At 37.6% G+C, this 24,437-nt stretch overlaps 1 protein-coding gene across 1 annotated transcript in view; it reads left to right on the forward strand.

Moving 5' to 3' along the window:
* The first annotated feature begins 7,709 nt into the window (after nucleotides 1-7,709).
* The window catches only part of LOC140245389 (uncharacterized), a 50,623-nt gene continuing 33,895 nt past the window's right edge, over nucleotides 7,710-24,437 (forward strand). The window contains exons 1-11 of the mRNA XM_072324969.1: nucleotides 7,710-7,858; nucleotides 10,240-10,322; nucleotides 10,792-10,899; nucleotides 16,954-17,042; nucleotides 17,447-17,526; nucleotides 17,772-17,853; nucleotides 19,558-19,637; nucleotides 20,144-20,256; nucleotides 22,070-22,197; nucleotides 22,990-23,061; nucleotides 23,679-23,848. Coding sequence (XP_072181070.1) covers nucleotides 7,710-7,858; nucleotides 10,240-10,322; nucleotides 10,792-10,899; nucleotides 16,954-17,042; nucleotides 17,447-17,526; nucleotides 17,772-17,853; nucleotides 19,558-19,637; nucleotides 20,144-20,256; nucleotides 22,070-22,197; nucleotides 22,990-23,061; nucleotides 23,679-23,848 — 1,154 coding nt within the window. The remainder of the gene's footprint in view (nucleotides 7,859-10,239; nucleotides 10,323-10,791; nucleotides 10,900-16,953; nucleotides 17,043-17,446; nucleotides 17,527-17,771; nucleotides 17,854-19,557; nucleotides 19,638-20,143; nucleotides 20,257-22,069; nucleotides 22,198-22,989; nucleotides 23,062-23,678; nucleotides 23,849-24,437) is intronic.

The raw sequence follows: 24,437 nt of genomic DNA on the forward strand, positions 1-24,437 counted from the left end.
ATAGAATATTGTTGCTTCGAATAACGTGTGAGCATATTTTGTATTCATATATTCTGAAAGGAATCGTTGGTGATGACTATTGTATAATAGATTCGGTCTCTCTTTCTCTAGTATGATATTAGATCTACGTGGTCATTTCACAGTCATTTTTTTCGCAACATTGCCACAAAGGTTTCTACAGCAATCTCATGGTTCAGCACGATGATACAAAGTTAATGCCGTGACTTAGTGACTTCAGTGATGTTCACCACTAACACGCTCTGAGCATGATGACGAATGGAAAAACCCAACCCCCCCCCAAAAAAAAAAAAAAAACACCTCCCTAAACACACAAACAAACATACAAAATAACATATACATTATGATATTAAAATAATGTAGTTTCAAGTGCTGGATCACAAGAAACAATATACTGGAAAGTAGATTTTTGTGTACCGCTCTAATCAATAATAACGTCTATTACTATAATGTGATGATGATGACGGTGATGACGATAATGATTGATATTGATGAGTATCAATTGACAATAATGATAATGATAATAATAATAATAGTTGTAATAATAATGATAATGATAATAATAACAATGATGATGATGATAATAATGATAATAATAATGATAATAATAATAATAATAATAATAATAATAATAATGATAATAATAATAATAATAATAATAATAATAATAATAATAATAATAATAATAATAATAATAATAATAATAATAATAATAATTCACAATATCTATATAGCACATTATCACATGAAATGTCTCTAAGTGCTAATTAACAGTTATTATAATGATAACTGTCGTAATAATGATATACGGCATAAGATGTTCTATCTACGATCAGCATCATCTCTACCTTATCTTCGTCATTATTTCCATATTGTTTATCATACAAATGGTTTGCTGTCTGAAAGAACAGAGGAAGGATTATGACAAAATTAAATGGTGTTTTGGGTGTATGCTCCTCACACCCTACACTTGGTCATTATCTGTTAACACGGGCACGCCTTATCTTTCTCAGTCTTTCAGCCATTCTGGTTAGCTTCTAACAACAAACATGTTTTCACTAACTATCAGATCGACAGACAGACAAACGGACTGACTGACTAAGAGATATCCTAGATGATAGGTTTTAAAAAAATGGGGTGTATGCAGAAATAGCTGGAATTGTTAAATGTCTACTGTCAAACAAGAGTAAGCTAGAAATTCGATGCTAACGATACTAATCCCGCACGTTTGAACACTTTTCGTATTGTGGTTAAGACTGTTTCTAATCGATTACAGGCGGTTCACCACAATCGGAACCGAATACGGAATAGGTGAAGTGCCGAACGATCAACAAATTACTGTTTAGTATTACGTCAGCGTGATGTCATCCCTCGTGTATGTATGTAGGCTACAGGAACGATCGAGGTCAAAGTATAGGTACATTTTTTTCTTTTCTGAAAACAATCAGTATCACGGAAAACAGGACAGTAGTTGTTCATGGTAGCCGAATAGTAGCTTTGTATCAAAGTTTATCGGCAGTCCAATTCAGACCGGAAAAACACCCAGTTGACCATAGTGGACAACCTTCACTGTCAATCCATTGCGCGAATGTGATCTTTTGTCTACACTTTAGATTGTGTTTGCAGCTCTATTCAGCCAAATATAATATGTCGCGGTTGTCATCATTGTTCGCAGCAATCATGATTTTCCTTTCAAGAAAAGCTTCTTTGAAATCCATTTTCTCCTTAATGGATCTTCGATAATCATGGCGTGCTTGTCTGGGCTTTTTCTCACTGAACTAAAAATGAAAAAGAGAACAATCTGGAAAATAAAGCTGTACTAACAACTTCATAAATCATACTCATTCTTGGCGAAATCATTGTCTACTGTGGAAACAGGCGGCACGTTCGCTTTACAATCTCACTATCAATCCGTCCATTTGCTGATAGGTGTTTAGATAGTGGCCACATACGAAACATTAATTACGTCACGTTGAACACGGGACAAAGGCAACTTGAATGGGGATATAGTCACGCGCGACAGATATAAATCAGTTGCCAAAGTAAAGTCAAAGTGGAAAAAAGGTCGGTCTTATCACCGTCATCAGAGTAAATTTCCCAACTGACTGACAGATTTTGATGGAACAACGCAAGAGTAGGCACAAAAATCTCAGGACTTACAGATAGAGCACATTGATTCTCCTTGTGTGATCCTATTATACCGCTTTGTAAATCGACGACTCGTTCTATGCTGTCCTTTTTATTTCTTCTATAATGTAACATTATTTTCCCCGACACAATCATTATTATTATCCTGATCTATGATTCTTGTCGCCTTTTCCCAACCAGCAATTTTTTCCTCATTCTCAGACCGTCTATAGTCAAACAATACTTGTTTGAGATAAAGAGTGAAAACGATACTTCCATGTCAGCGACAGGAAACAAATGAATGAAACTATTGCCAAACTGGTTAGTAAGGTGCATAAACTCGTTGAGTTTGCTCAGTATGACATATACTTCACTGAAGGCAGCAATGAGACAGCTTGGTAACTAGAATAATCACCAGATACACAATAAAGACCAATGTTGTGTGTGTGTGTGTGCGTGTGTGTGTGCGCGCGTGCGTTTTCAAGCAAGTTCAAGTCAATATGAAAATAATAAAACAGAACAATCGAAAAAGCACGGCAAAGGTCTATTTCAGAATTTGGGTATAGTTTAATATTCTTCTCTCCCAATGTCTTTTGGGGCGGGAGCTAATGGGACTGGGAATATAGTTTCATTTCCAGCTCCAAAATGGGTGGTGGGGGGGGGGGGGGGGGAGTACCATCTTATACTATTTCAATTAACCAGCTGAATATACAAAAAAAAAAAAAAATAAGTAAATAATGGTAAACACTCGGCAAAGAATATGTGCTCATTCAAGCAAACCTAACAGAAATTAATCAAATTGTGATCCCCCCCCCTTCGTCATGTTCGTTCTGTCTGCCATTCACGAGCGGACGGACAAAAATACTGTGAATGTGAAATGACATTTGCCCTGTAGGAGAGGGGAAAGACCTTTACTTGGCAGGTACGTCCTGCCTGGTCTTCCAATATTTGAACAGGAAGACAGGGTACCTGTGACAGACGGTGGAATGAGAATTGGCAAAAACGAATAAAATATGTCATTGGAATTTTAAACAAGCTTAAACATTTGTTCCCTGTTTATATTTTGCAGAGTATATATTCTTCTTTAATATCTCCACACTTTAATTATGGAATTTTGGCGTGGGGAAATGCAATCAATTTACTATTAGATTCCCTTCTTCGTATTCAAAAGCGTGCAATAAGAATTATAAACCACGCCGGATATTTTGCTCATACCAACTGTTTTTTTCATCAAAACAGAATTCTGAAAATTCCAGACCTATTTCATTATAATCTTGGAATTTTCATGTATAAACTAACAACTAATGAGTTACCATCCGTTTTTATTCACATGTTCAAAAGAAATCGCTCTATTCATTGCTACCCCACTCGTCAGAGTGACGCTTATCACCTTCCCCGTACTCGCACTATTTTTGCAAAGAAAACAATTATGTTTACTGGACCCAGATACTGGAATGACCTCCCTCAAGATATTACTTCTTCCTTATCCTTATTCACCTTCAAACGCAAACTAAAACGGCTATTACTTAGTGGATACACACTACCCGGCTCTTAGCAACATTTTTTTTAATACCCCCAGTCTTTTGTCTTTGTCTGCAGCTCCAAGTTATTTGACGATACCGTTATAACACTTTTTGTGTGAGTGTGTGTGTGTAAACACGGCGAAATATGTACAGTCTCGTTTAAGCGATACTAAAGTATTCATGTGGTTCGATAGTTCGTTTTTAATACTGATTTTGCACTGGTACAATTTAAGTTGGTCGAGATAAACATGTCCGTTCTCCGTATAATTTCACGCCTATAAACTCGGGAACCTACAGTTTTTACAAGCATCTTTGCTTTTATGTAGGCCCCATCATATTTCTGACATTTATTTGTGATATCCTCAGATGAAAATGACCATTTATATTTGTGTGTAATGTTTGTTTGTCTTTTTTTTTTCTTCAAACATAAGATATGGTTGTATATGTTTTGTACTTTTGTTTTATTGTCAATCATTTTGTAATCCCATCACTGAGAAATGGAAATATGAAATAAACTTGAAACTTGAAACTTGAAACTTGAAGATGACACGGCGTATCGATTCACGTTACACGGTCATTCCAGTTTGCGTATTTCTTTACAGCTAGACATGGGACAAGTTTGAAAATGAGTGTTTTCTTCATCACGTCCTTTATTTCTACATCTTGGGAGTGATGACGGTCTCTTTCCATCACAAATAGAGCCTAGTATTAAATTGTAAGGTGTAGTTATAAGTTAAAGAAATGTATACATAGTGGTTAATCCTGGAGCTTTCGACGAAATATGACAGATATAAAAGTCATATGTAATGTTCATAATTGGTTCTCGATTTATCATCTCTGTTAAAATTGTCACGGTTAAACTTTTCATGTTTTTACTTTCTATATGTCTATAAGAATGGCTTCCATGCATAGATCTCCCTCTTTTTCTCTCCTTTTCTCTCTGCCCCCCCCCCCACACACATACACACACACACACACGCACACACACACACACACACACATGTGCATGTTATATTTATACTTAGCATAATATATGTGTACTCTAGAATGGCCTATTTCTCTTTGAAGAGGGATTTTTTTAATCCGCTCTATAAGCGTTTTTTTTTTTAATTCTTTATGCTTTGATACGTTGGTACAAGTATTGGAAAATACTAATATATCTCTCTTTATCAGGAATTACTTATACCCTTAATGGATTTCAAACTCATTTGGGAGTAAAACTTTTAAAGTAAATTGCCTCCCTTTCATAATGATTATGATCTTTGTAAAAGGATAAAGACCCAGCCCAGTCTTTTTGTGATTAAAAAATATACATGATTAAAGAAAATGCATTCATTGCTCACTCGCAGTTACGCATTTACTTCACATATTCTTTATGTTCTCCAAGGAAGCAGGGAGGTGACCTCCCTGAAGGAAGGGACACCGTGAAACGGCGAATATGTCAATTTGCCAATGTCATCTATATTTCAACACATGGACAAACATTAAAGTGAGGATGTATTGAGATCCTTTTGTAAAGGAAAGCAAACAATTTCAGAGATTGCTTATACAGTTTAAATTTCGGCACCATTTTTGACCCGATATTGCCCCCCCCCCCCCCTTCCCCACATACACCATGTGCCTACACCAAATAACTGTAAGCGCCACTGGTCCCATGTGGATAGAAACACTTTCGATATTAGATCATTTTGGCATTTTGCTTTATCACTTTTTTGTTACACTACAAATATTCCCAATATCAAATATTAATTGTAGGTCCTCTATATATACCTCTTTAAGAGAATGCTTTAATTCCTTACTTTTTATTTCATCGTTGTTTGATTATTTTCACAAACTGCAAATCAGGTGACCTGTGAATTTTAAAGACTATAACAGAAGTCAAGCAAAATACAGTTTTAGTAGATTTCTAGGACAGCTGTTTATACAAGTGGTATATTTTCGTTGTCGCGAACTCCTTTGTTGTCACTAGCTGTAATCATTAGAAAGCCACTTCCTACCCACCATCCTTCATACTTTTATTTTTTATCACTTAAGGCAACTTATCCCAGCAGATTTTATGTCTAGACCAAAGTTTTTTTGTGGGGGCAACTGTGGGTTGGAACGGAAAAGGAGGGAAGGACGCGTCTCTTTGCAAGAAGTTTGTAGGTTGCAGTGATGTAAATCACAGGGCCCTCTTTCGGAGATGGTGGGATGGGGCTGAAAGTTTGGACTACCCCTCCACCCCCTCTTCCTCCTACTCTTTAATATGGCACTTACTCCTGCACTTTGGATTGCACCTGTGCATTCTCAAAGATAGCAATAGATAATATGCAAAAGCAAAAAGGAGAGCATTGAGGTTTCCTTTGTATAGTGGTGAATAGATTTCTCCATTTCCTGCGTTCATGATCACTGCACTTCGGTGCACTTACACTATTTCACGAATAAATCACCTTGCTCTTTTTTTCGCTGTAGTACTATGACCTTGAATGGAAAGTTCATACAAAGCCAGGGGTGCGTATATACATTATGATGTCGAGTTGAAGCGCCAATCATGTTGTTGGTAAGTAGGAGATGTGTTTCTCCATGCTGTGAGTGAAAGTTGCAGGAAGCGTCGATGTTTCCCGTCAGAAATAAATGAATGTTATGGTCTTCTTTCCTTCAATACAATTTTAGAGCACAAACGCAACATCTTGCTCTTTATACTATCACGATAGAACGATGGACAATGAATGTCACCAAATTAAAGAAACGAGCAAGTAATTCAGACTCTCGTTCTGAGTAACCTTTAATAGTCAAAGGTGTGTGCATTGCAGTGAGAGCGAGGTTTACGGGAAGCACCTACCCGGTCACCACGACCACACCTCAAATCGTCCCCCCCCCCCTCTCTCTCTCTCTCCATTATTTCACACACTCTAATAGCACAGTTGCAAAATGATGAAAGACCAACTTTTCTCACCTGTGTCGGCCAAACTAAATTGTATAAGGAACAGGGGCTGCTTCTTTCGCAGTATGTGGCATACACATGGCTATCATTCATCAATATTCATATTATGGATTGATGATGCTATGCTGCTGTATTTACCTTAAGTGTATCCATGTGGCAATTTAATTAGCAGGTTGCATGTACCTCTCCAAATTTTTACCATCTAAAATGATTAGGAGGGAGTCATCATAATCATTATTGATCATCGCATCGCATGCCGAAATATACTTTAAACAGTGGCAAATACTGGAAGTTTATGGACGTTATGACTTTTGATATGGTTGAATTCGATGCTTCTTTAATAAAAGATCACATCGCCACCTCGTATAACGTCAATGTCTTCGTTTTATTCATCTCCTTCAGTCATATCCGTACGAAACTCATTCTTTTTTGATATATCCTATATACATTACGAACTGAAATGTTTGCAATGCAACCTGATACCAGTTCTGTATTTGTGAAACACAGAGGCAAAATAAGCGACACTGAGTTTAAACCATGGTTGAGGCAAAATAATTTGGGATTCTTTTCGTCCCAGTAAGCTGATGCTCAACAGCCCACAGGATGGGACCCTTCCCCTCCAAAGACGTCACTATTTCGACTCCACAACATCCATTCAGCGCCCAATATTGTCCACCCGTGAAACGTTCGGATGCTAGGAATCAGATTTCATCTTCACAATGATTTTAATCGCTCTGCCCAGAACCATGGCGCAATGTTATTTTTAAGGGTTATAGCGATAGAGGAATAAGAGGATTATTGAGCGACGGATGTGGTTGCAGATAAACCCCCCTAGTTCAGTTCGCGTTCACACGATCGCCGCAAAACATGAAAGGCGCGCTGTAAACTGGTTGCAATCGTATGGGCTGGGTATCCCAGGACTGACTGAGCTCAGCGCGGATGGATACAGCGAGCGTGATTTCTTCGTCAGTGCCGCCAGAAAATACTTATTCTTTCACACGCTCTTCCATAAAGCTTTAAGTGAGCTTCTGAAATTGTTTTTCTGTGGAAATACGGCTTCGTCTGCTCCAATTTCGGGGAAATTGTGTAGATTCTGCGAATGTGCTTGATCGAAAATAATGACCAAGCGCCTCTCTGTCCTCTTGTATCTAGGTTACGACAGGTGGACTGAGTGTGCCCAGTTGAAAGGGGACTCATACTGCGCAGAGGAGGATCATGGATTTATATCGATCCAGATTGATCTGTGCTGCGTGTTTTCTGACAGCAGGTGAGAGACATACCATTATTTGTAGACATTTAATCTTTGAAAGATATCGTCAACGACCGATACATTGATGGTTGTCGACCATCGTTTGGTCGAATTCTACTGTTCACACAACGTCAAAAAGAAGCATCGAGCTCGTTAATTTCTAATGATAGGCCCTATTGTATTTCACATAGGATGTATCTATGTGATTGCTGTGGTACCTCTTCTCTCCCTCAATTAAGATCATTTTTGCGTGTTTTGTCGAATATTTAATGCAGATACTGCATTTAAAAACTGTAGCCCTCAAGTAAACATGGAAAGCTGCATATTATGGCAATTGTCACCATGATAATATAAAAACCTGTTAAAAGGCTTCTCAGCATGAGTATAGAGTTGTAATGATTTGTCTCCCTGTTTTTAATATGTCTTCAAGTTGCCGTCAGGATACCATACTTGATTTCATACTTGTTTTCAATTCTGACGATAATCAACTTTAAGACTTACTGAAAAAAAAAAGACTTTCAATAATATGAATATGAAACTATTGTGACAAGTAAACCAGGTGACCCGTCATTTCAAGACACAGAACTGGCATTTGATGCTATGTAGCTGACATTGTTACTACAAAGGCGCACTCGAAGGGATGTGTGAGTTTCATTCAACCCTTTTGAAATTCAAATATTTAGAATTTGCTGTTGTGCAACGACATAAATTGGCCTTGTTAGTTACATTTCGAGTCCCTATCTTCTTCATATCGGTTTGGTGTGTTTCTGGTGTTATTGTCTTCGCTGCCTACACGGGGAAATTACAACTGCCCCTTAGCATTCCCTTGTGAACGGTGGATGTCAAATGGAATCACAAAATGAAGACACATACACACACCGGTAGTATGCAGTAATGTCTTTTTCTCAGCAGTCTTTCGAAAGCACAGAGACAGAGAACATTTACTTTTGGCGTAGGCTAATGAACTGATGAAGACAACGAAGGTTTACAAAGATTTATGGGTAAAATCGTGCACAAAAGAAAGAGAAGAGTCGAAAACCTCCGAAGTAGAAATAATGATTTATCTCTTTGAGGTTGACATTTGATTGCTTTGGGTAGAGTCCTCTTTCTTGTTATTCGCACTTCAACGACAATAAAAGGCGCTTTTATTATACCATAAAAATATTTGCAAGGACCTTTCGAATTTCCAAGCCCTACAATCTGACTTTTTGTCTGTTTTGTCTGAATTCGGCTCTGCAATACACCCACGCCTTCGCAGAGAGTTTTGTTTGTTTGTTGTTGTTTTTTTCTCCCAAAGTTTAACGTTTTCACAATCAGATCTAAATAAACGAGCAGCTGTTTTTGGATTTCTCTTTTCACTGTTGCTGGCCTAGTGATCCAGTGAAGTACTATCGTAAATAGTGGTGCTTCAATCATAACGAGAACTTAATGGTTAGATTAACCAACTTAATGACCATTTCGCGGTTATTGGATGATGATGCATTCTTATTGCGTTTGTTTTGAGCTTTTCGGCATGAGCCATTGATCTTTGCAGCGCTTGGAATAGGGATCGGCTTTATTAGTCGAGTCATGCTGGTTTACAGTGATGATGCGCAGCCCTCACAACCGTTGACAGTAGCCGTGCAACCCCCGAAAATGGATTAAGTAAAATTGTTCTGACGCAAAGACAAAGAGTTGGGAGTGCCACTGTCTTACCAAGGATATGTGTTGCCAACCAGGATTTTAGGACGAATCATTAACTGTAGCTAAAGGGCGTCGACCCTTGGTTGCCATAAATAAGCCTTCTTCACTCTAATTTCGTGCTCTTTTTTTGGGGGGCACTGACTCGCAATATTGTGGATGTTTTCAGTGTAGAAAGTGCACAAGGATCATGCAAAATGTTGCCAAAAATAGTGTTAATAAATTATTTGAACACACGGTATTCAGGTCGAAGGATATACATGTACGTCTCTTAAAATCACGTGTTCATCAAGTATCTAGGTCCCCCTACACACGATATATTATCATGTCTTTACATAGAACGTTGACTAACTATATCAGTTTTTTTTTCTTTTGGCTCGTGATAAAGGCGAGAAAATCTTAGGCAGCATATACTGACAAAGACTGCACAAAGCATAACTGTACTTTATGAAAATGCTTTAAGTAATTTCATTTGTATCAATACATTAAATCGTTTTAGGTTTATATATAATTTCCTTTAAAGTATTTTTTTCTTATCATATTTCCTTCGAAAAATTGGTAATACTACTCATTGAAAGAAAATTCTGAAAACCCCAATGTATCAGAAGGCTATAGTTGTCCTGGATACGAAGAGGGTCTCGATCTCCCATAATTGTGTCGGTTGCTCGACAGAAGTAGCTGACATTTACGAGCCTTTGATTCTGCATGCTTTTTTGCAGCTACCAATCTTCCAATTATTTTCCTCTCCATGGGGATTGTGGTGCTTCTCTCGTCAACTCATCATCCAGATGGGATGTCCAAAGTGGGATCACATGCTCTTGAATTTGTCTACTTTGTGTTTAGTGAAGTGGACCGTGTACAATTTAATGTAGACACTGGTAGAGCTTCTTGATAAACTATGGGGGCGCAAACCTTACAGCAGGGAGCTTCACATGCATGAACGTGGCGGGAATAATATATTAACATAAAATAAATCAACAGCAGAAGAATGACATGAGTGAAATCATTTAGGTATAGTAATCAACCCCTTTTGTAAGCTGACATCATATTATGTACATTCCCGTGACAAAAGTAGTGCAACATTGACGCATGTATGATAAAGGGGTAAATGTGTGACATAAAAGCAAGTGCAATTTTTAATGAATACGTAGCATATTAAGATCTTATTTTGAGGCACATTTTATTAATAATGTCATCTGTCATGCAAAGTTAAGAGTCATCTGTGATGTTAAGTTCTGGTATTTTACTGGGTATCCACGCCTTCTGATGAGGGCCCGCATCCTCCCTAGAAGAGTCGCCTGAAGACCGTGCGGTCTTTCTTGGTCTGGGTGATGCTGCCCCATCAGGCCCTCACGATAGGGTGGATCAAACCTTCCCTGGTCAGTCCTTGGTGAGGGATGTCGCGATGTCATCCCATAAATTCTATAACATAGGGTTAGCTAAAAGTGAGAGAGCTCGAGTTATGATATTTCAGAGATCTGCTAATTTTGCACAACTTAAACAGTTGATATAAATAGATATGAGTGAGCTGATGATGTCATCGCCTCACCATTTTCCATTGATCATGTACAAAAAAAATGACGAAATTTCCGTTCTTTTCCTGTAAAAGTATAAACATTATGTTATTTATGAACGAATAACTTCAAAATGATATCAGTCAGATATATCAGGATTTGAGATTCGTGAATTGCGTTTGAAGAAAAAAAAAGACAACAAGTAAAAATTTCTAGATTTTTTGTACAATCCATATGTCAAGTTGTGAGGCGATGACATCATCAACTCATATTTGTACATTCATATTAATGACTGTTCAAAACTGATACGTGAAAATTAGCGAAACTTCACAATTTCTTAACTTTCTTAGTTTTATCCGATTTTGATCAAATTTTCATTGTTGTGCTTGTCAACTTTTACTCGTTCTTCCCATATAACTAACTTTTAACTGGTCCCATCTATATGGCGTGCGCATGAGGGACTAAATAGCCTTGAATTAGAAAGCGCACAGTTTGCATCTTCCTTTTATACCGGAATGTCTGTTACTATCAAATCAATGGAATGATTTAGAACAAAACAAGGCCTCAACAAAGAAAAGTTATTGATGTTGCAATATAGGGCCCTACTTATTGCACATGACTATAAAGTATCATATATATATATATATATATATATATATATATATATATATATATACATATACATATGTATATATCAAGACAAAAAGAGATTTTCATAGGGTAACTTATTTCATATGTCTACAAAGTCTGTTTATTTCTTTCTTTTTTCCCTTTCATTTTTTCTCTCTTTCTCGTATGTGTGTGCGTGTGCGTGTGTGTCTGTATATCATATATGTTTTTAAATATCAAGATCGGCATACTAAATGTGGATAGTATATGTGAATGAAAAATACAAATGTGTTTTTATTATAAAACACGTAATGACCACAACGGACAAACACGATTATGTACGGGGGAAGAACATGAGTGTTAAAGGTTTACGGAGAGGCACAAAAACGTACCATATAATAATTCTCTTTACGAGAACTCCAGGATGAAGTCCTGGTAAGAAGACAGGTAACGTTTAGACCCCAAGAGGGCTTACTCGGCTTGATTTCACCCTCTATTTGGCCCCCGTGATGTTGCCCGTGGACATAAAGCAGTGGTGGTGGGTGGGTGTGAAGACCCTGTCAATTTTGATAAGTGTCCTGAACAAACAGTGGAAAATAGTGGAGAATCACAAATTCGTCAAAATTAAGAGTTTGCCGACAGAACGCTCAGCGGGAGGACAATTTTGATCACACCCATCTTTCGTATAGCTGAAGAGAGACTGAAGATGCGACTCACACAATTTTAGGGCTATTTTGATGCTCCGATTGACCTACATCAAGTCCATGTTTGTACCCGTTCTCTCAGCATGTAAACGCGATGTCCCCTCAGCCTTAGTGCTCTACTCAACTGCCCGAACGTCCTGTTTGTGTTTCATCGTGACAGGACTTTTCCTGTTTTTCGGACATCGGGGTTCATTGTACTTTTCATTGTGTTCATTCTGTTTTACTAAATCTCTTCCAAAAAAAAAAATACCTACCCTGTTTTTAAAACACGTGTATGACCGGATTTGTGCCATGATCTGCTGTCATGATTTAGATGATGTAGGACTTTTAGGGACTAACAAACTGAGAGGGCTGCGTCGTCGGTGACAGATGTGTCGTAACATTTGTCATAAGATATCTTATTGCGCTAGTTTATACACGCTGCACTGTGGATCACTCTCGTCGGGCGACAAATAACACAGTATAAATTGCATATTGTGGTTTTACATTAATCTATAGAAATGATAGATACATCATGTACATTATACTGTTTTTCAATAACGTGCGCAATATGACAAGATAATACTGATTATTCATCAAATGTTCATTGTAAATATAGAACACGTATACGACCCCAGGATGAGTCAAAGACTCCCTCATGTCCGAATTCTGTGCGAATTCTGTCCGAATTTCATGTAGGAAATCACCCTGGTCATACCAAAGGAGCCATAGTACCTTCTTGGTCGCCTGCCTCTCACCCCGTTGGCCATTAAACACAGTTTTGTTGCTAGGTGACGCGACAGGTGAATAATCGGATGCCCAGCAGAGGGGGCAAAAGAGATAATGACCAGCGTACTACATGGAGTTTTGATTGACAGGGCTGGTTCCCCGACCCCGTTATATATAGCTTTCTATACAGACACAGACCATAGTCAGGATTTATTTTGCGAGTGATGTATTGCTCCAAAACCATCATCGCGGGCTAAAAAGTCCAGGGGATAGTTTTGAAGATAACACGGGTGAATGGGTCATAATTTTGTTATGTTTATAGTAGTATAGGAGTAAGTATAGCGTCATAAAAATTTTAGTCTTGTTTGTATTGTTCTTCATGAACACATGAAAATATAAATAATATAAATATGGATAATGGTATGATTTAATTATGATATGAATATGGATTATGATATGATTTGTGATAAATTATGAGTTTTTATATGATTTATGACAGAAATGTGAAATATGAGATGAATTCTGATAAATCGATGAATCGTACTATATGTTAATGGACCGTGGATCCTTGAAAATCCGTCATGCATGATGTAGATCATGTCAGACAGGAAGAGGAAATTATTTAGATATGATGTGGTCATATATTTGCTTATCTCTATGTGATGCAGAGATCAAGTTTTGTGTGCAAAGTTTTGACTTTGACTACACAAAATAATGCACCGAAGTGAAATTTAAAAAAGAACAAAGTCTACCGCGATTCAAGTCCATATTTTGCCTTAATTTTTTTTTCTCAATGATCATGATTTCCCCTGGAGGACCACTTCCAAAGGGAGTAAACAAAATATAGTCTACAGAAACGGCGTGCTATTTCTGCAAAGCAAACATGACTGGAGTCATAGATATAGTATAATATCCTTCGTCGATCGTCCATACAATATCCATAGTTCTTCGGCGACGGAACTATGTGCCAACTCCACTGGGGAGAGGCTTGGCGACTGCTGGACGTTCCATCAACACAACTCCAAAGGATTGATTTCAGGCTTTTTTTGAACGTGAATTGAAGGAAAAAGGAGGGGTGAGAATATATTGAAGAAAGAGTAGAATAGAGGGCTAAAGATGTTTTCCGGGTCACGTGTTTAGTCGAACCGTAACTTTCAGAGCGAGACATCGATGCGAAGGCACCAGTCATACACTACTGGCATTATTTTGATATGCCTCTCGATATTATCCTCCCCCTCCCACCACCCATCCACACCCTTCCCACTACCACTCAGCATGTTCGGTCATCAGGGAGGTGAGACGTCTCACCTCCCTGGTCAGATTCAGGTCGCGATTTTGACCGATAAATCTCTTCATCTGAAGAGTAGGCAGTTATAGAGTGATAACATTAGTTTACCAAGATCACCGCGATGTTTGTATTATTTTCAACCGTATGGCTGCCTGTCTTCTGTCTTCTTTCTTTGAAAAGTAAATGCGTAGCCAGTTAATACATGAAAGCAGTTTTAATAATATGAGCGGAAATGAGAGAGACCGGCACCTATCTAAATTAACAGTGATGGGGTCTTTTTTATGAAGTTTGTAATGTCCATAGATCCTCAAGTAAAACGACATTTAGTCCCGAATTCACGAAAGTGGTACAGTTACTGAAACCATGGTTTAAACACTGGACAAAGACCGTATTTTTGTATGGAGCGCCAAGTGTCGCATGGCCTATTTCGTTACGAAATCAGTCATTTCGTCGATTTCGTCGACGAAATATTCATTTCGTTACGAAATGTTAACATTACGTCGACGAAATGACTGATTTCGTAACGAAATAGGCCATGCGATACTACACTTGGCGCCCCATAAAAAACTACGGTCTTTGTCCATGGTTTAAACCATAGTTTCAATTGTACCACCTTCGTGAATTCAGGCCATTGTGATCTGAGCGCCACAACGCTCGCCAGTGTATACTGGTTTCGTCAAGATAATTGCCCCTCACGTTTGGCTCCTTATGTGTGCATATGTGTTCCTATCAGTCCACTGGGTTTTGACCAATGTCATACATGTCTTAATAACTTCAATAGACTTGTATAGGTCTGCTAAATATCCCTTGCTCATACCACGTATCACACAGAGAAAAAAAATAGAAGAAACATCTCTCCTCAACATTATGTCAATAATCTATTGAATTCCCTACATGCATGTATTCAAATAAGATTTTCCTGCGACTTTCGTGTAAACGATCATCTACAGAAATCCAAGAATGAATGTGAGATTTGTGCCGTTTGCGATGACCGACCGACCAGCAGTATCAGCATTTCCTGCGATGATCTAAGAAGCAGATTGTGATCAGAAATCAGAAATAGTGGTCGATTTAGCTGCCCTACGGTCGTCTACACATTGGTTAATATTACTGTTTTATATATAGTCATGAAATGAAATGATAGCCTTTCACTTGCCTATTCTATCTTAAGAATTGCATCAACAAACTGTATCTAAAACGATAATTATGGTTGAAGTGCCACAAAATAACTTGACGTGTTACATTAAACAGACACGTGCAAGATGTTAGTCAACCATGATAGCGAACTTTGCCACAGAAAATAAAAACAAACATAATCATAAGGTTAATGTGTCATTCTGATATAATAAATTACTATTACCGCAAACCCTGATATTTCTATCATAATGTATACTTGTATTGGTAAAATAGGCACGCAGCAACTCTCGAACAATTGATGTCGACTGATATACGCTTTGAAGTGGTCTTTCTCACAGTCTTTGGTCTCTTCTCTGCACGCTCCTCCCGCCAATCCGTCAACACCGGTTTAATTTAACCCTGTCAGCCGAGAGACTCCTGGTACAGTCATGTGGTGTTCCGCTTGTCTGGCTCATTTCATGAAACAAATTACGACCATGTTTCGCGATCATGATGAACTCCAGAGTTTTGGGATGCTTTCAGTCTAGGGTTTGAAAGGATATGACGTCGGAGAAAATTCCCCCAAGTTTGATCTTTGTCATGATCCATTTCAAATTGAGGAATCATTCACATATTGTATGCTATGGACACAGCTCGTTCATGACACACTTTTGTAGACACTTACACTTTGTAAGAATGGTATAGATCCAAAAATCACGTGTGATTTCGTTTAAAATTAACCTCCGTTCCATGCTCAGGTTAACCATGGAGCTGCATGTACACTTTGACAAAAGACATAAGTAAATAATTATAACTACCAGAAAAAGTTTAATTGAAAAATGAATTACTCCAGAGAGAGAGAGAGAGAGAGAGAGAGAGAGAGAAGGGGAGGGGAGAGATGGAGAGGGAGCTAAAGAATATTAGAATGTAACGTTTTCACAAAACTGTGACATGGGCAACAATCGCAGATGTAAATTAAATGAGACAAAATTCGATGCCATCAGCTTTCAACTTTGCCATTATGATTTTTACGAAAAAAAATATTTGTGGAGTCAATAACTCGGCAGGATACGCCTGCCCTAGATAGATTATAATTTTCTTCATTACACCTGCAGAATAATTAGATGAAATTGCATGCTTTCTTTTTCTGAAATCGATTTATGAATTGTCCGATTTTCATGACATTAACCACCCCATTTTATTTGATTTTGCTGTATCTATCAAAGTCAGATTCAAGATTATTTTTTGCTTATGGGCAAGAGACTAACACATTTTGTTACAAAGTTACAAACAGAGTTGCACTATACATTCTTTAAAGGTTTCAGCATTTATTTATTCAGTATGTGATTATTCTTTCCACAGCATCAGCAGCGATTTTAAGCTCAAGGTCAGTAATTTCTTGTCTGTCACTTTCTTGGATTACAGAAGTAATCACTACTTTACTTTGCGTTCATTCCAATTTATAATACTGTCATTTTTTAAATTATTGGTCAGTCCTTGCTAGTGCCTACCGTTTGGAGGAGAGGCCCACAAACACAGTTGAGGTGCCGCTTATGTTGGAGGGAGCTTTTGCAACGGCAGAGGTAAGTGTGCAGTTACTTTGCATGTTACCAACCGTTATTGTTGTTATATACATATTAGTTTTTATTGTATTGGTTCTTATGATAGTTGGTAGTTGTATCAACTCAACACGTTTGCTTTCATTCGATAAGGTCTAAAGGAAATACGATGTTGTTCTTTAAATAATCATTACCATAAAATTACCCATATTACTATAATGTGTTGCATGATATCATTTAACGAATGCATAACAGAGATCAGAACTTAGGGCTCAGTGTATAACGAGAGGAAAAGCTCTCATGGAAATTGCCCTTCTGAGATTATTACCTCAGAACGAAAAAAAAAATAGATAAAACAAAAACATGATGCGAATAGGATGAAACTAATATGAAGCACACTTGCTTTGTTTTCTGTCAATCCCTTTCAGGTCTTGCGATCCATAAATCACACGACGGTGTACATAGCTGCATTTAACCAAGATCTGATATTAGACGTTACGAAAACAAGGTAAGACTATTAAAGCTTGAGACACCCAGGCATTTATAGACATCCTTCAGCACACTGTCACACGTCGTATACGTTCACTTGGATTACTAGGCAACTTTTATTTATTGTCATGGTGATTATAAACGAATAACATAGACATACCAAACATTGCATTGAATTGAATCGTTCTGTGACATTGTGATTCAACAGATGTGCAAAAGTACATTTTGGTACTTTGTTTATTTGTGTTATTGTTTTTCTTGCAGTAAAAACTCGGTATTATCATCTACGGTGGAAACATTCTATAAAGCAGTCGACCAGCCATTCAGGCGAAAGACACCATACCTTGTAAGTGATCACCACGAATGTGACATCTAGTGCTATCGTTATACTCTTGTGAATTTTCCTTTGAAGCTAAACACACTAACACATAGTCATAGGGCCGGCCTACTTTGGTAGTACTTCCCATCGGTGATTGGGTAAAAGTTTTCATGAATCGCGCATGCGTAGCCGAACAGCTGATTGGAGAAAAGCAGGAAAGATTGGTACGGTGATTAAGGTAAAATTTTGCTCCCGTTTCATCAACGTCTGTGTATGTCGTTCTAATTTTGGCAAAATTTTGAGCCAACACTCGTGCATACAAATACAAAAGGGAAAGTGAGCATGTTGAAGTACAAACGCAACAGTGGATGGACGAGGTCGGTCGTCGTAGTCGCATGATCTTATCGTTCAGTCCCATGATCTTATCGTTCAGTCCCACTTACGGTAATTGATGTGGGTTCCAACTTTGTATCTGAATGCGTAGACAAAGTGCCAAACTTGGAACACTTACACGTGTAGGACCTACTAGGAATCTGCCAATGTCATAGATGGTTCCGGATATCTGTGCTAAACGAACACTCACAAACGAATCATTACCTAACACCATAAAAACTGTGACGTAAAGACAAATATGTAAGCAGTCAATGACATCCATGTAAATTTATCTGTATATGCTTAATGCTGTTTGCGTGAATGCAACATAGACTAGATCTTCAAAGGTATAGTGCTGAATACCTACATGTACTACAAAAGAATAAATGAAAAAAAAATTGTATTTCCAATACATGCTATTTCATACATCTTTGCCTGTCCAATGTAGCACAACTTATGCACCTCTTTTGTGCAGAGGTGCATCTATGTGTTGCTCATTCCATTGAAGAGATGAAAATGAAATATTGTGATTTTACCTTAGCCAAGCTAGGGAGGGTCGAGGAGTGTTTGTTGGTTAGTTGGTTTGTTTGTCTGTGTGCCAAGTAACTATAAAAGTTGTGAATGGATTTGGATGAAACTTGCAGGAAAGGTTGAGAATGACACAAGTAGTGATCTGGGATTTTTTATGGATTTTATGAAGGATTTTTTTTTATATTTTGGCAGGTGGGGTCTGTGAACTGAGCATTTTGTGAGGTTTGCATTATGTGCATACTTAAGTGTGTGCTCTAGTTTCTGCTAGGACGAGGCACACCATGCAGCTGGAAGTTGATGACGTAACAAATGGTTTCTATATTGGGAAATTGGACGATTTTCAGCATGCATATGTGGGGTACGTGGAAATCACTGATCTCTATGGAAGAACAAGATCAGTGGTGGAAATATCTGCTTGGTGGAGGTCTGTGCTCTCAGAGTACGTTCTGCATGGGACAAAATCTGATGTCCCTAAAATGTCAGTATGTCAGTTGCAGGTAGATTTGTCAAATTTTTCTGAAGTTTCCACCAAGCCTTTGTTGTTGTTGTTAGATTGTCTCAACAAATTATGTTAGTTTTCATCAATTTGCAATGAAATGTTCTGTGCACACATGTTTGTGTATGGAGCAAAACAAGAATCATAACAACAACTTTGAAAAAAAAAATTATATGTTGGAGACCAGATTAATTTCTGAACAACATAACTAAGACTCTTGTCTTTATAGTTTAGATTCTAATCTCATGTTTAAGTTGCAACTTTGTGTAGAGTCATTAGTTAAATCAGCTGTAAGTAATGTAACTTCTTCTTCTTCTTCTTTTTTCATGAAGGATGACTGCTACTACCATGGTACTGTACGGGGAAGGAGAAAGTCAGCTGTTTATCTTGATGCATGCTCACAAAGAATACGGTGAATAGTTTCTCTTGTGAAATATTGATTTAGTCTGTCATGCTTCTGGCCAGTCATTGCATCATTGAAGGAGGTGTATTAGAATGCTAATTGTGTATGCTTTATTTTAATCTACAATTAAAAGATTTCAAGGTTTTCATACCTTGTGTAACGAGATCAGGAAAACTGATATTATAGATTTAATTCTAAATAATATGCCATGAATATAATATAAAATCGTACACAATGTTACCATGATAAGTAATAGATAATTAGAAGATAGTTCGTTATTGTGTCTTGAATGGAACAGGATTAAACTATTTCCTTTGAACATCATAAAAATTGTAGAATGTCACTTTGCACTTTATAGAAAATTTGAGAACTACTACTACTACATGCTAGGGCTGTAGAATTTCTCAGAGAATTTTAAGTACCTGTACTATTGAAATAATGAATGTTTCTCTTTGCAAACTTTCAAAATCTGCATTCTGTGTAAGTGACTCTGATTTGATCTTCACACCATCTAGGGGCACAGTGTACACAGGAAAGGAGAAGTATGTCATTAGTCCAGCAGAGGAGGATGGATATCTGTACACAGTCACCAGATTAAGATCAGTTGTGCATAGGAGACATGAGACAAGTGAGTACAGCCAGGAGAGGGGTGAACTTACGCCCCTCATGCTTTCTTTGTTATGTGTAATCCTCTGAATATTCAAAACTTTCCGAGTTAACAAAGTTCTATTGAAGTCAATTAGCTATTCTCCATAATATGTAGTTATCACTGTTGCAAATGATCTCAGCAAAACTTCATGTACTGCTATTGTTTGTTAGTATCTAACCAAATCTAAATGTTTTGTCAACTTTCAACCATCTCAGAGTAGAATATCTACCTCCATCCTGTGTAAAGCAATCACAAACATCTGCTTTGATTGTTTCCTCTCTGAACCAAGTTGACGTTTTTCTGGTGATTTGTAAAGCCTTAATTGGATTCTGACAAACATTTCAACATGAAACAGGGATAAGCCTAATTAGAGTTTTCCATACCAACGAAATGACCTTGAACCACAAGTTGATTTTTTTTTCCCGTTGACCTCAATTAGCAAATAAGTGTAGCATTATTTTGAACTAGTACTCAGTGTTGCATTAACTTTGAAATCAAAACTGGCATTGCAAGACATCTTCTCTGTTTAGAGAAATTGATTCAAATTGATTCAAAGTGTGAAATATTCTACCTTAAAGAACTGCCATGTTTGGAAGATGACATGATATTCTTAGATTCTATTTGATGATAACTGTAGCAACTGAAGATAAATTTATTTCATTCATTATTAAACTGCAAACAATATGGAAACATCCATTCTCTTTCGATGTAGATGATTTGTTGGGAATGACAGCAAAGAATGTTATTTGATATGTAAATTGTGCCTATATTAACCCATCCCCAGTAAGAACACATCAAATTCCCATAAACTTCACCCAGGATCATTGTGTTCCTGTGGGTTAATGTGTCAAGATTTGATGGTGGGAATAATTGGAAGAATATGTCAGTATCTGGAAATCCAGTACCAGAAAATGCAAAGGCAGCTATACAGTGTATGTATAAAGTGCCTGCTTTGTGACTAGAGAATTTCGCCTCTAAACCTACCCCTGACATGTCACTTACATCTGTTAGCCTGACATTTTCCACATGGCATCACTTATTGCCTGAGTTAATAGGGACCTTGTGGGATGGAAAGTTGTCCAAGGATTGGAGATGATGCTTGTTTATGTGCTTGTGTCAAAAGGTTTTAGCTCTACTGACTGAGGGTGTTTTATTGTAAAGTCCTGTTGCAATGGAAAAGTGCTGTAAAACCAGGCATTGTTTCAAGATTAATGGTCATCCCTTTATAACTCTTACTGTGCTACAATCACCATTTTGGCACACCAGTTGATGTTATTTCTTGATCAGTAGGCACAGATGTTCTGAATCTATCTCACAATGAACAGGGATTATGTAATCTTAGTAATGCCTATTGCAACACAATGGTGTTTGTGTGGGACTTCATCATTGTTTCAGCTCATCAGGGTTGTCTAATTAACATTACCTTGTGGAACTGCAAATACTTTGATGTAATTAACGGACATGACAATATAGGCATGGGCATTTAAAGTTAAAGGGAAGGGTAAGGAAGCCTTGCATTTCTTCCTATTCTCTCATGAAATTTTTTAACCTGTTGCGGACAAACTGATTTTATTATTATAACACAAATTTCCCATAGACATCTGCTCAAGTAAACTTGGGTGTAGTTTTCAATGGAGTAAAAAGAGACCACTGTATTTTCATTATGCTGTCGCAACTCTGACCACATGTATTCTCATTTATCATTTGAGAGTTATCAGTTGAAAACGTGGTTGATTCGATTAGAAATGCAAGTGCAAAGGACAACCTGATCAGCCAACACATTTGGTTTCAGGGCAGGATCCTCCCGCTACATCTGCAAGACACCGCCAACGGAGGCAGAGCAGACCGGTCAACCAGTCCTCGGGACGGACACCAGGTGTCAGCCACCTTGAGCTCTACATTGTGCATGACCATCAACAGGTAGGTAGCTAACTACCCAACTACCCAGCATCTGTCAAAAGCCCCGCCTTCCAGTAGCCTTAGGATACGCTTCCATTGTGATACAAAACAGTTACGGAATGTAATGTGGAAGTCAATGAAACACACTGTTGTCATTTCATGGATAAGATTAGTATTGTTTGCCAAAAATAAAACCCAAACAAACAACAAAGAAAAAAAAAAACCCACAGAAATATGTGATGGTAAAACGTTAATCACCAGTGTAGAGATTGATGAGCAGGTTTGCACATTCCTGCTATTATAAGATATAATCAAGTTGTTGAATGGAGAGATGATTTTTTTTTTAAATCAAAATATTCATTTGAAGGTATGACATTATTGTACAAATATGGAACAAATTCACCCTTGTTCATATCATATACTATAAGTTCATATCAACTGTGATTCAATCAGAAAGACAGTAATATTCAGTGATTTGATGGAATTGTAACATGAGATGAATCTTTGATATGATGTAATGCTCATTTTTCTCAGTCAAAGTAGAATGCTTGTCAGTTTCATCAGTGATTACGTACTGTAACTACAATGTAATTTGAATCAGTTTCTTAACCTAGGCTGTCATGATGTTTGTACACTGTGCATGTCCTGTTTGATGGCATGCAGTTAAAAGCCACGTGAATTTAACATGACCTTAATATAAAGTAAATTATGACAAGATGTTCAAATGAATTTTAGTCAGAGGGTAATTCTGTAGTTGACCATGAAACCTGGTTTAATGCTTGCTTGTGTTTCATATTTCCTTGCTGCATTCAGTTCATTGACAGTGGAAGGAATTTGGAAGTGCTGAGAAACAAATCAACAACTCTGGCACATTTAGTTGGATTGGTAAAGTATCAAATACTAGCAAATATTCTATGTTATGAAAACTTTGTAATCAAGAGTAAGGGTTTTTCTTCTGCATTGTAAAAATCTGTTTGTGCTGCATGTCCATGTAAAGTACCAGATATCTTGCCTAGGAATCAATTCCTTAGTAACGTTTCTTTGTGAAAGTGTCTTATATTCTGCAATGAAAGATTTTAATCAGTTGTACAATGTACTTGTACAGTTGCGATCTCACAAATGCATTTGTACAGAGGGAGACAACTGATTAAGATCTTTCATAGCACATCTTCACCCCTCTGCTTTCATAGTCTTTTGGTTTCAGTCTCTTCTATTAATGAATACTCGATTGCTGCTATGAAATGATGACGTGATCTGTGAATTCATTATGAATTGGTCCTTACACGATTTATTCTCTTTAATTTGTTGTACACCAGTCTGTAGTATGCATTTTTTTCTTTCAAAATATGTGAATACTTTGTCTATGTATCTACATTGACTTTCCTAACCTTTTACTTGTATTGTCTCTGCATTTGCAGTTTCCTTATTCCTACTCCCATGCTTTTGTTTTTATATTTTTTTATTTTTATTTTTATTCTTTTTATTTTTTTATTTTTTCACAGATCTATGCAGATATAAACATCAGGGTGACTCTGGTTGGGAGTGAGGTGTGGAATGAAGGAAATGAAATTGAGGTTAGTTCTGATGGTTACACGACTCTGGATAACTTCCTCGCGTGGAGAGAGGATGAGCTGCTTCCCAGGCAGTCTAATGACGTCGCCTTCCTTCTGTCGTGAGTGTCACTATCAAGCTTCATAGATGGTAATGTGGTATTTACCAGGCAGAGTACCCTGCCTCCTTAGTGCTAGCACTAGTCCTCAGGGGGACTCAGGGGGGTCTCAGGGGGTCCTGCCCACTATTATCATCCCTGCATTACAGGGTACTCATTTATGTGCATAGTTCGAGAGGGACATAAAGGATAAGGTGTCTTGTTGAAGGATGCAACACCAGGTAGGATTTGAATCCACACTTTCTTGCTTATGAAAACTTGTCTACTATAACCACAGGGCTCCCATACTGATAGAAGCGGCATCATTTATATAACGTTAGTTGAGCAGGGCCCGATCTCCTCAATCCTGTTTAGAGGTAGCCCGACCAGACGCCATGCGGAGCACTAGCCGTTTTTACAGTGACTGGGCTGTGTATAGTTAGTTTAGAGGTTGAGCCATTCTGATTGCAAACACACACCTGGAATCAAGCTGAACTCAAGCAGAAAACTCTGCTAGACCATGATTTGCTATTTGAGAGGTTTTAGAAAATATGTTTGGGTGAATCATGATTCAAGTCTGCATTCAGCCTTACAAACAGTTTATTGACTGGTG

This window comes from Diadema setosum, chromosome 2 (genome assembly GCF_964275005.1).
Source record: "Diadema setosum chromosome 2, eeDiaSeto1, whole genome shotgun sequence".
Lineage (NCBI taxonomy): Eukaryota > Metazoa > Echinodermata > Echinoidea > Diadematoida > Diadematidae > Diadema > Diadema setosum.